General features: G+C 38.4%; 1 protein-coding gene across 3 annotated transcripts in view; it reads left to right on the forward strand.

Moving 5' to 3' along the window:
* VAMP7 (vesicle associated membrane protein 7) overlaps positions 1 to 13,614 on the forward strand; it is a 59,488-nt gene that overhangs the window by 32,309 nt on the left and 13,565 nt on the right. For all 3 annotated transcript variants that reach the window (XM_050775506.1, XM_050775505.1, XM_050775507.1), the window contains exon 5: positions 2,220 to 2,287. In XM_050775506.1, the coding sequence (XP_050631463.1) occupies positions 2,220 to 2,287 (68 nt within the window). The remainder of the gene's footprint in view (positions 1 to 2,219; positions 2,288 to 13,614) is intronic.

Below are 13,614 nucleotides of genomic sequence, written 5' to 3' on the forward strand. Positions count from 1 at the left end.
TCCCAGAGGGGCACCTGCCAGATGCCAGCCGGAGCACTCCCATATGAGATGTCTGTCGACCCCTGCTGGGAGATACCTCCCATTCAGGAGGCACGGAACTCAGGGACCCACTTCAGGAGGCAGTCTGTCCTTAGCAGAGCTCAAGCGCTGTGCTGGGAGAGCCGCTGCTCTCTTCAGAGCTGGCAGGCAGGAACGTTTAAGTCTGCTGAAGCTGAGCCCACAACCACCCCTTCCCCCAGGTGCTCTGTCCCAAGGAGATGGGAGTTTTATCTATAAGCCCCTGGCTGGGGCTGCTGCCTTTCTTTCAGAGATGCCCTGCCCAGAGAGGAGGAATCCAGAGCGACAGTCTGGCCACAGCGACTTTGGGGAACTGTGGTGGGCTCTGCCCAGTTCAAACTTTCTGGCCGCTTTGTTTATACAGTGAGGGGAAAACTGCCTACTGAAGCCTCAGTAATGGCAGACGCCCCTCCCTTCACCAAGCTCGAGTATCCCATGTCGACTTCAGACTGCTGTGCTGGCAGCAAGAATTTCAAGCCAGTAGATCTTAGCTTGCTGGGCTCCGTGGGTGTGGAATATGCCGAGCTAGACCACTTGCCTCCCTGGCTTCAGCCACCTTTCCAGGGGAGTGAACAGTTATGCCTCGCTGGCGTTCCAGGCAACACTGGGGTATGAAAAAAATCTTCCGCACCTAGCTCAGTGTCTGCCCAAATGACCACCCAGTTTTGTGCTTGAAACCCAGGGCCCTGGTGGCATAGGCACCCAAGGGAATCTCCTGGTCTGCAGATTGCGAAGACTGTGGGAAAAGCGTAGTATCTGGGCCGGAGTGCACCATTCCTCATGGCACAGTCCCTCACGGCTTCCCTTGGCTAGGTGAGGGAGTTCCCGACCCCTTGTGCTTCTTGGATGAGGCAACACCCCACCCTGCTTTGGTTTGCCCTCTGTGGGCTGCACCCACTGTCTAACCAGTCCCAATGAGATGCACCGGGTACCTCAGTTGGAAATGCAGAAATCACCCACCTTCTTCATTGATCTCACTGGGAGCTGCAGACCAGCGCTGTTCCTATTCGGTCATCTTGCCACCCTGAGATGTTGAATTTTATCACATGCTTTTTTTTTATCAGATGCTTTCTCTGCATCTATTAAGGTGATCATGTGGCTTTTGTAGTTCATTCTGTTGATGGAATGTTTCATATTTATTGATTCGCATGCATTGAATCATCATTGCATCCCTGGGATAAATCCCACTTGATCATGGTGTATTATCTTTCTGATGTGATGTTTGATTTGGTTTGCTAGTATTTCATTGAGGATTTTTGCATCTGTGATCGTCAGGGATGTTGGCCTGCAGTTTTGTTTTTTTGTTGAGTCCTTGTCAGGTTTTGGTATCAGGGTAATGCTGGTCTTATAGAATGAGTTAGAGAGAATTACCTTCTCTTGAACTTTTTGGCATAGTTTGAGAAGTGATGTTAGTTCTTCTCTGTAAGTTGCATGGAGTTCTGCAGTGAAGCCAGCTGATTCTGGGCATTGTTTTGGTTTTGTTGGGAGACTTCATTACTGATTCAATCGCATTACTCATTTCTGGCCTGTTCAGGTTTTCTATTTCTTCCTGATTCAGTCTTGGTAGGTTGCATGTGTCCTGGGATTTATCCATTTCTTCTAGGTTTTCCAGTTTATTAGCGTGTAGTTGTTAATAATATTTCTATGGTCACTTCTTCCAATTTTTAGATTTGCTTTAATATGCAAGGACTTTTTCCTGAGGGTGTATCTATGGTGTTGGTTGGGCAGGGCACTTTGACTTTGATTATGGGTACATTCAGTAGTGTAGTCTGTATAATTTCTTCAGCTATAAACAGCATCAACCATGTCTGTATTTTTCTTAGTGGCTCAGGGTGTAGTTGTTACGGAGGCTGTGGTGAAGTTTTGCTGGGTATGGGGACTCCAGGTGGGCTAGTCCTTGTTTTCAAGTGGTGTCACCAGTGGGTGAAGCATGCCTGTCCTTTGGCCCCAAGACAGTGTATTCATTAAGTTATATTACTTTTTTAAAAAAAATTATTTTATTCTGCATGCATATACTTAAAGGCGTAAGTACTTCTGTAGTAAATATGAGCTGTCAAGAATACCAGTTTTGTAAGTTATATCAGATGTGAATTAAAACAAAGATAACGATAGCACATATGTAATGTAAAACTTGACCTTTTCTATTTTTCCAATATTTTCAGATCTGGTAGCTCAGCGAGGAGAAAGATTGGAATTATTGATTGACAAAACAGAAAATCTCGTGGATTCTGTAAGTGTGGAATCTGATAATATTTTTCAGGATGTAAAGTGGAGAAAGTATGGATGATGGCTAACATAATTGGGAAATGCCTTGAATTAAAAAATTTGATGGGTTTTTTTTTTCCTTTCTCATTTCCATTATGTGATTACTTTGTAATAATGAGGATAACAGTGAGGCACAGAAAAAAAAACATCATCCCCTAATAGCCATTAAGGTAGCTTTGGTTTGGAAAACATACTTAGTATACAGAAACAATTTTCTAAAGCTTTGGATTGAGGCCTATATAATTTAGCACCTCAACTGCATGTACCAGTCTGTTCACTGTACAAATTTGTAAAACATGAAACAAATGTGCAAGACATTTGTGACCCAATATGAATCCTGAAAACTGGACAATTCACTTTCTTGCTTACACTGATAGTTTCATCTTGCCTTGTATCAATCAAGAGACATGAATTGGAAAGGGCCAATAAATAAGCCTTAAAGGAGACAGTGTGTCCTTGTGAGCTGCTTATACTATGGTTCCATATGTCCTCACATTTTCAATGCAGTTACTGTGAATGAAAGTTTTAAGGAAAGATGACAGTTGTATGGTGAACAGAAGGAGGACAGAGATCAGCTACGATTTGGGTCTACACAATTATAAATTTAAATGTACAGTACAGGTTTACACCTTGAAACAAAACAGTGATTGATTATGTTCGTTGTGACTGACAGCTGGATTGTAGTGGTTAAGAACACAAGCTCTAGTATCAGGTTGCCTGGATTTGAATCCACCTCTGCTACTTACTAGTTGTGTGACCTTAGGCAAATGACTTAACCTATTTGTGCCTCAGTCATCATCTTCTGTAAAATGAAGATGCACCCACTTCAGAGCATTTTAAGGATTAAATCAGATAATGCATGTAGAGTGCCTAACACAGTATTTGATACATAGTAAGAGCTATTTAAATGTTCGTCATTATTGTTAATTTTACAGAGACATCTATTAGCAGCAGGTTTTAGAATATACAGTCTACTATCAGGTTTTCTAGGAGTTTATAAACAGTTTTTTCATCAAAGCATGTGGTAATTGGAGGAAGGATGGTACCATACAGGAAGTCAAAACACCTGGATTCTAGATCTCACTTTTTGACCCATTGCTGGGGGGAAAGAAAACAGAGAAGTATCTGATTCCAGATCTGCAGAACAATATCTTTGATACTTCCAGACTGTCTCTTAGTTACTCTTAATTCTTGAGGATTACCCTGCTTAGCTGGAATAGTCTGTCTTTGACCAATACTAGTATAATCTGTACTTTCCAAATAAAAGTCTTAATTTTGTTGACTTCATGACTGAAAACAACAGAGGGTACTAATGAACTAACAGGTATCTCTCTTTATGGTAGAATAATATACATGCAGCAAATTGTATCAAGTATACTACTTTTAAGTTATAGCTCAATTATTTTTCATGTGTATCTATACCCTGTAACCACCACCCAGAACTAGATAGAAAACATTTCCAGCACCCCAGAAGGCTGCCTCATACCCCTTCCAGTTAATAATCCCCAATAGATTTAATTATGTTTCTGACTTATATCACCATAGATAGTGTTTTGCCTGTTCTTAAAATTTATTTGTCTCTGGCCACTTTCACTCACCATTATGCCTGTGAGATTCATCCACTTTTTAAATTATAGTTATCACATATTTTTTGTTGTTTTGTATTATTCCATTATACAAATCTACCACAATTTGTTTATCCGTTCTTCTCTGTGGGGCTTTATTTCTGGATTCTCTTATTTTGTTCCGTTGGTCAGTTTGTCTACCTTTATGCCAGTGCCACGCTGTGTTGATTACTATAACTTTATGGAATTCTTGAAATTAAGTAATGTAAGTCTTCCAACTATATTCTTGTCCAATATTGTCTTCACTCTTTTAGGTGCTTTGCATTTCCATATATGTTTTAGAATAAGCTTGTTTTCCATCTCTCAACCCCACAACAATGTGTATCTTTGTGACTGCATTTAATATATAGGTCAATTTAGGGAACATTGGTATCTTGACAGTATAGAGTTTTTTGGTCTGTGAACATGACATATCTCTGCTTTTGCTTAGGATTTAAAAAATTTTTCTCATCAGTATTTTTTAGTTTTTGATGTACTGGTCTTGCACATATTTGTTAAATTTGCCCTTGATAATATCATGCTTTTGTATTGTGTAACACATTTTTAAATTTTGTTTTTAAGTCTTTATTGCTAGTATATGGAAAGAAAGTTGGTTATTTTATATTGACCTTGTTTTTATCCTGCAATCTTAGAAAAATTCATTTACCAGTTCTGGTTACTGTTTTGTACATTGCTGCCTTTTATTTTCTTTGCCTTATTCTGGCTAGAACCTTCTACCCAATACTGAATACAAATGATAACAGTGAACATCCTTGCCTGTTGATCATCTAGTGGGGAAAAATTCTATATTTTTTGAAAAAAATAAATTCAGTGTTAAGTTTGTGGTTTACTGTGGATTTTTTTGTAGGTACCCTTTAATAGGTGGAAGGATTCCCTTTAATTCCTCATTTGAGAGTTATATTCATGATTTTATCAAATGCTTTTTCTCCATTTATTGAGATTTTTGTTTGGTTTTTCTCCTTTATTCAGTTACTGTGGCAAATTACATTGCTTTTTGAATGTTAAACCAACTTTGCATTTCTGCAAGGTCATGACTTATTATCCTTCTTATATAACACTTTATTGGATTTGCTATTGTATTGTTCAGGAATTTGGCATCTATGTTTATAAGAGATAGTGGTCTGTAATTTATTTTTGTTTTTAGGTTTTGGTATCAGGAATATGGCTGGCCTCATTAAACAAGTTGGGAAATGTTAACCTCTCTGTCTTCTGAGTTTAGGTGCTATTGGTATTATCTGTCGTAGATGTTTGGAAGAATTTACTAGTAAAGCAGATTGGGCCTCGAGGTTTCTTCGTTAGAAAATTTAAAATCTGCCATCTTGCTGTTTGTTTCCTATTTGTCCCACCTAGTCTTTGTGCCCTTTTTTTTCTGCCTTCCATTGGATTTAGTATATTGTTATTCCATTATGTCTCCTTTGTCAGTTTATTGGCTATAGCTCCATTTTGTCATTTTCTGATTGCTTTAGGGTTTACAGTATGTCTTTGATTTATAATCTCCCTTAAAGTGGCATTTTTCCACTTCATGAAGAGATAAGAACATTATAATAGTTTACTTCTGTTTCTTCTTGGCCTTTATGCTATTGTTGACATATTTTTATTTACACATATATTAAAAACTTCAGAATACATTGTTAACTTTTTTGTTTAAAGAGTTATCTTTTAAAGAGATTTAAATAATAAGGGAAGTCTCTTCTATTTACCTATGTATCTACCATTCCAGTGCTCTTAATTCTTTTGTGTAGGCCGAGTTTCTATCTGATGTTATTTTCTTTCTGCCTGTATGCTTTAATTTAACATATAATCTTCCATTGTAGTTCAAGTGTGTAGGTCTACTGGAAATGAATTTCAGGTTTGGTATGTCTGAAAAGTTTTTATTTCACTTCCTTTTCTTTCGAAAGATATTTTCACTGAGTATAGAATTCTAGGTCAGTGATTTTTCTTTTCCTTTAATACTTGACGAACAGTGGTTCATCACTGTCTTTTACATTGTTTCTGACAAGAATTTTGCTGTCATTCTTACATACATAAAGTGTATTTTTTTTTTCTTCTGGATGCTTTAAAGATTTTCTCTTTATCATTGGTTTTAAGAAATTTGATTACAATATATATGCCTTGATATATATTTCTTTATGTTTCTTTGGCTTTGAGTTTGTTGTAGTTTTTATGAAATTATGAAAATCTTTAGCTCTTTCTACGCTTCCAGTTACATCTATATTAAGCCACTTGAAGCTGTCCCACAGCTCACTGATGCTTTGTTCATTTTTCAGTCTTGTTTCCACTGTGTTTCATTTAGAATAGTTTCTATGGCTATGTCTTCAAGTTTACTTATCTTTTCTTCTGCAGTTTGCAATCTGCTGTTTCTGTCCTGTGTATGTTTCATCTTTACAAGTTTGTTTTGGATCTTTTTTATATCTTCCATGTGTCTCCTTAACATGTGCATACTTTCCTCTACCTTCTTGAGTATACGAAGTGTATTTATAATTGAAGTGCTTATTCTACTTACATGTAATGCAAATTTTGATAGTTAGGTGTATCTTGCTCTTTGTTTTTTATTTGCCCCATCCCCATCCTCTTCTTTTTTATTTTGATTGCTCAGGTATTTTTAAATTGTTTTTTTTTAAATCATCTCTATTTGTTTTTTAACACCTCTATTGAGAAATAATTCACAGACCATACAAACTGCCCATTTAAAGGGTACACTTCAGTGGAATTTAGTATATTACATTATTAAAACTATGGTAAAATATGTATAACATAAAATTTTGCCATTTTAACCTTTTTAAAGTGCACAATTCAGTGGTGTTAATTACATCCACAGTGTTGTGTAACCATCACTACTACCTATTTCCAAAACTTTTTTATCACCCCCTAACAAAAACTCTGTAACCACTAAGTAATAATAACTCCCCATTCTCCTTACTCTCAGTCCCTGGTAATTCTAATCTACTTTCTGTCTCTGTGAATTTGCCTATTCTAGATATGTCATATAAGTGGGATCATACAAAATTTGCCCTTTTGTGTCTGGCTTATTTCACTAAGCATAATACTTTATTGCTTTAAAAAAAAAATGCTAACAATCACCTGAGCATTCAGTGAGTCTTAATCTTTTTGCTGGGTGGAGGGTCTCACCTTGATGTTAATGGCTACTGACTGATCGATCAGGCTGGTGGTTGCTGAAGGTTGTGGTGGCTGTGGCAATTTCTTAAAATAAGACAATAGTAAAGTTTACCACATTGATTGACTCTTTCACAAAAGATTTCTCTGTAGTATGTGTTGCTGTTTGATAGCAATTTACCGACAATAGGACTTCTTTCAGAATTGAAGTCAGTCCTCTCAAATCAGCTACAGTTGATGTAATTTTCTAAATTTTTGTTGTCATTTCAACAGTGTTCACAGCATCTTCACCAGGAGTAGTTGCCATCTCAAGAAACCACTTTCCTTGCCCATGCATAAGAAACAACTCCTCATTCATTAAAGTTTTATAAGAAACTGCAGCAGTTCAGTCATGTCTTCAGGCTCCAGTTCTAATTCTAGTTCTCTTCTGTTTCTACCACATGTGCAGTTACTTGCTCCACTGAAGTCTTGAACCCCTCAAAATCATTTGTGAGGGTTGTAATCAGCTTCTTCCAAACACCTGTTAATGTTTATATTTTGACTTCCTCCCACGAATCATGAATGTTCTTAATGGCATCTAGAATGACGAATCCTTTCTAGAAGGTCTTCACTTTACTTTGCCCAGATCTATCAGAGGAATCATTATCTATGGCAGCTATACTAAATGTTTTTCTTAAATAATAAGACTCGAAAGTTGAAATCACTCCTTGATTCATGGGCAGCAGAATGGATGTTGTATTAGCAGGTGTGAACCCCGAAAGTCTGAGACAGGTCTCAGTCGATTTAGAAAGTTTGTTTTGCCAAAGTTGAGAGTGCACACCCATGACACAGCCTCAGGAAGTCCTGACAACATGTGCCCAAGGTGGTCAGAGCCCAGTTTGGTTTTATGCATTCTAGGGAGACATGACACATCAGTCAACATATGCAAGATGAACATTGGTTCAGCCTGGAAAGCCGGGACAACTCGAAGCAAAGGCAGGAAGACTCGAAGTGGGGAGGGGGCTTCCAGGTCTTAGATAGGTAAGAGACAAATGGTTGTATTCTTTTTTTTTTTATTAATTTATTTTTTATTATTATTATACTTTAAGTTCTAGGGTACATGTGCATAACGTGCAGGTTTGTTACATATGTATACTTGTGCCATGTTGCTGTGCTGCACCCATCAACTCGTCAGCACCTATCAACTCGTCATTTACATCAGGTATAACTACCAAAGCATTCCCTCCCCCCTCCCCCCTCCCCTTGATAGGCCCCGGTCTGTGATGTTCCCCTTCCCAAGTCCAAGTGATCTCATTGTTCAGTTCCCACCTATGAGTGAGAACATGCGGTGTTTGGTTTTCTGTTCTTGTGATAGTTTGCTAAGAATGATGGTTTCCAGCTGCATCCATGTCCCTACAAAGGACACAAACTCATCCTTTTTTATGGCTGCATAGTATTCCATGGTGTATATGTGCCACATTTTCTTAATCCAGTCTGTCACTGATGGACATTTGGGTTGATTCCAAGTCTTTGCTATTGTGAATAGTGCTGCAATAAACATACATGTGCATGTGTCTTTATAGCAGCATGATTTATAATCCTTTGGGTATGTACCCAGTAATGGGATGGCTGGGTCATATGGTACATCTAGTTCTAGATCCTTGAGGAATCGCCATACTGTTTTCCACAGTGGTTGAACTAGTTTACAATCCCACCAACTGTGTAAAAGTGTTCCTATTTCTCCACATCCTCTCCAGCACCTGTTGTTTCCTGACTTTTTTTATTTTATTTTTTTTTAATTTTTTTTATTATTATTATACTTTGAGTTCTAGGGTACATGTGCATAATGTGCAGGTTTGTTACATATGTATACTTGTGCCATGTTGGTGTGCTGCAACCATCAACTCGTCAGCACCTATCAACTCGTCATTTACATCAGGTACAACTCCCAATGCAATCCCTCCCCCCTCCCCCCTCCCAATGATAGGCCCCGGTGTGTGATGTTCCCCTTCCCGAGTCCAAGTGATCTCATTGTTCAGTTCCCACCTATGAGTGAGAACATGCGGTGTTTGGTTTTGTGTTCTTGTGATAGTTTGCTAAGAATGATGGTTTCCAGCTGCATCCATGTCCCTACAAAGGACACAAACTCATCTTTTTTATGGCTGCATAGTATTCCATGGTGTATATGTGCCACATTTTCTTAATCCAGTCTGTCACTGATGGACATTTGGGTTGATTCCAAGTCTTTGCTATTGTGAATAGTGCCGCAATAAACATACGTGTGCATGTGTCTTTATAGCAGCATGATTTATAATCCTTTGGGTATGTACCCAGTAATGGGATGGCTGGGTCATATGGTACATCTAGTTCTAGATCCTTGAGGAATCGCCATACTGTTTTCCATAATGGTTGAACTAGTTTACAATCCCACCAACTGTGTAAAAGTGTTCCTATTTCTCCACATCCTCTCCAGCACCTGTTGTTTCCTGACTTTTTAATGATCGCCATTCTAACTGGTGTGAGATGGTATCTCATTGTGGTTTTGATTTGCATTTCTCTGATGGCCAGTGATGATGAGCATTTTTTCATGTGTCTGTTGGCTGTATGAATGTCTTCTTTTGAGAAATGTCTGTTCATATCCTTTGCCCACTTTTTGATGGGGTTGTTTGTTTTTTTCTTGTAAATTTGTTTGAGTTCTTTGTAGGTTCTGGATATTAGCCCTTTGTCAGATGAGTAGATTGCAAAAATTTTCTCCCATTCTGTAGGTTGCCTGTTCACTCTGATGGTAGTTTCTTTTGCTGTGCAGAAGCTCTTTAGTTTAATTAGATTCCATTTGTCAATTTTGGCTTTTGCTGCCGTTGCTTTTGGTATTTTAGACATAAAGTCTTTGCCCATGCCTATGTCCTGAATGGTACTACCTAGGTTTTCCTCTAGGGTTTTTATGGTATTAGGTCTAACATTTAAGTCTCTAATCCATCTTGAATTAATTTTCGTATAAGGAGTAAGGAAAGGATTCAGTTTCAGCTTTCTACTTATGGCTAGCCAGTTTTCCCAGCACCATTTATTAAATAGGGAATCCTTTCCCCATTTTTTGTTTCTCTCAGGTTTGTCAAAGATCAGATGGCTGTAGATGTGTGGTATTATTTCTGAGGACTCTGTTCTGTTCCATTGGTCTATATCTCTGTTTTGGTACCAGTACCATGCTTTTTGGTTACTGTAGCCTTGTAGTATAGTTTGAAGTCAGGTAGCGTGATGCCTCCAGCTTTGTTCTTTTGACTTAGGATTGTCTTGGAGATGCGGGCTCTTTTTTGGTTCCATATGAACTTTAAAGCAGTTTTTTCCAATTCTGTGAAGAAACTCATTGGTAGCTTGATGGGGATGGCATTGAATCTATAAATAACCTTGGGCAGTATGGCCATTTTCACAATATTGATTCTTCCTATCCATGAGCATGGTATGTTCTTCCATTTGTTTGTGTCCTCTTTTATTTCACTGAGCAGTGGTTTGTAGTTCTCCTTGAAGAGGTCCTTTACATCCCTTGTAAGTTGGATTCCTAGGTATTTTATTCTCTTTGAAGCAATTGTGAATGGAAGTTCATTCCTGATTTGGCTCTCTGTTTGTCTGTTACTGGTGTATAAGAATGCTTGTGATTTTTGCACATTAATTTTGTATCCTGAGACTTTGCTGAAGTTGCTTATCAGCTTAAGGAGATTTTGGGCTGAGACAATGGGATTTTCTAAATATACAATCATGTCATCTGCAAACAGGGACAATTTGACTTCTTTCCCTAACTGAATACCCTTGATTTCTTTCTCTTGCCTGATTGCCCTAGCCAGAACTTCCAACACTATGTTGAATAGGAGTGGTGAGAGAGGGCATCCCTGTCTTGTGCCAGTTTTCAAAGGGAATTTTTCCAGTTTTTGCCCATTCAGTATGATATTGGCTGTGGGTTTGTCATAAATAGCTCTTATTATTTTGAGGTAGGTTCCATCAATACCGAATTTATTGAGCGTTTTTAGCATGAAGGGCTGTTGAATTTTGTCAAAAGCCTTTTCTGCGTCTATTGAGATAATCATATGGTTTTTATCTTTGGTTCTGTTTATATGCTGGATTATGTTTATTGATTTGCGAATGTTGAAGCAGCCTTGCATCCCAGGGATGAAGCCCACTTGATCATGGTGGATAAGCTTTTTGATATGCTGCTGGATTCGGTTTGCCAGTATTTTACTGCGGATTTTTGCATCGATGTTCATCAGGGATATTGGTCTAAAATTCTCTTTTTTTGTTGTGTCTCTGCCAGGCTTTGGTATCCGGATGATGTTGGCCTCATAGAATGAGTTAGGGAGGATTCCCTCTTTTTCTATTGATTGAAATAGTTTCAGAAGGAATGGTACCAGCTCCTCCTTGTACCTCTGGTAGAATTCGGCCGTGAATCCATCTGGTCCTGGACTTTTTTTGGTTGGTAGGCTATTATTGCCTCAATTTCAGAGCCTGCTATTGGTCTATTCAGGGATTCAACTTCTTCCTGGTTTAGTCTTGGAAGAGTGTACGTGTCCAGGAAATTATCCATTTCTTCTAGATTTTCCCGTTTATTTGCGTAGAGGTGTTTATAGTACTCTCTGATGGTAGTTTGTATTTCTGTGGGGTCGGTGGTGATATCCCCTTTATCATTTTTTATTGCATCAATTTGATTCTTCTCTCTTTTCTTCTTTATTAGTCTTGCTAGCGGTCTGTCAATGTTGTTGATCTTTTCAAAAAACCAACTCCTGGATTCATTGATTTTTTGGAGGGTTTTTTGTGTCTCTATCTCCTTCAGTTCTACTCTGATCTTAGTTATTGCTTGCCTTCTGCTAGCTTTCGAATGTGTTTGCTCTTGCTTCTCTAGTTCTTTTAATTGCGATGTTAGAGTGTCAATTTTAGATTTTTCCTGCTTTCTCTTGTGGGCATTTAGTGCTATAAATTTCCCTCTACACACTGTTTTAAATGAGTCCCAGAGATTCTGGTATGTTGTATCTTTGTTCTCATTGGTTTCAAAGAACTTCTTTATTTCTGCCTTCATTTTGTTATGTACCCAGTAGTCATTCAGGAGCAGGTTGTTCAGTTTCCATGTAGTTGAGCGGTTTTGATTGAGTTTCTTAGTCCTGAGTTCTAGTTTGATTGCACTGTGGTCTGAGAGACAGTTTGTTATAATTTCTGTTCTTGTACATTTGCTGAGGAGTGCTTTACTTCCAATTATGTGGTCAATTTTGGAGTAAGTGCGATGTGGTGCTGAGAAGAATGTATATTCTATTGATTTGGGGTGGAGAGTTCTATAGATGTCTATTAGGTCTGCTTGGTGCAGAGCTGAGTTCAATTCCTGGATATCCTTGTTAACTTTCTGTCTCGTTGATCTGTCTAATGTTGACAGTGGGGTGTTGAAGTCTCCCATTATTATTGTATGGGAGTCTAAGTCTCTTTGTAAGTCTCTAAGGACTTGCTTTATGAATCTGGGTGCTTTTGTATTGGGTGCATATATATTTAGGATAGTTAGCTCTTCCTGTTGAATTGATCCCTTTACCATTATGTAATGGCCTTCTTTGTCTCTTTTGATCTTTGATGGTTTAAAGTCTGTTTTATCAGAGACTAGTATTGCAACCCCTGCTTTTTTTTGTTCTCCATTTGCTTGGTAAATCTTCCTCCATCCCTTTATTTTGAGCCTATGTATGTCTCTGCGTGTGAGATGGGTCTCCTGAATACAGCAGACTGATGGGTCTTGACTCTTTATCCAGTTTGCCAGTCTGTGTCTTTTAATTGGAGCATTTAGTCCATTGACATTTAAGGTTAATATTGTTATGTGTGAACTTGATCCTGCCATTATGATATTAACTGGTTATTTTGCTCGTTAGTTGATGCAGTTTCTTCCTAGCCTCGATGGTCGTTACATTTTGGCATATTTTTGCAATGGCTGGTACCGGTGTTCCTTTCCATGTTTAGTGCTTCCTTCAGGGTCTCTTGTAAGGCAGGCCTAGTGGTGACAAAATCTCTAAGCATTTGCTTATCTGTAAAGGATTTTATTTCTCCTTCACTTATGAAACTTAGTTTGGCTGGATATGAAATTCTGGGTTTAAAATTCTTTTCTTTAAGAATGTTGAATATTGGCCCCCACTCTCTTCTGGCTTGGAGAGTTTCTGCCGAGAGATCTGCTGTTAGTCTGATGGGCTTCCCTTTGTGGGTAACCCGACCTTTCTCTCTGGCTGCCCTTAACATTTTTTCCTTCATTTCAACTTTGGTGAATCTGGCAATTATGTGTCTTGGAGTTGCTCTTCTCAAGGAGTATCTTTGTGGCGTTCTCTGTATTTCCTGGATTTGAATGTTGGCCTGCCCTACTAGGTTGGGGAAGTTCTCCTGGATGATATCCTGAAGAGTGTTTTCCAACTTGGTTCCATTTTCCCTCTCACTTTCAGGCACCCCAATCAGACGTAGATTTGGTCTTTTTACATAATCCCATACTTCTTGCAGGCTTTGTTCATTTCTTTTTCTTCTTTTTTCTTTTGGTTTCTCTTCTCGCTTCATTTCATTCATTTGATCCTCAATC

This window comes from Macaca thibetana, chromosome X, assembly GCF_024542745.1.
Source record: "Macaca thibetana thibetana isolate TM-01 chromosome X, ASM2454274v1, whole genome shotgun sequence".
NCBI classification, from domain to species: domain Eukaryota; kingdom Metazoa; phylum Chordata; class Mammalia; order Primates; family Cercopithecidae; genus Macaca; species Macaca thibetana.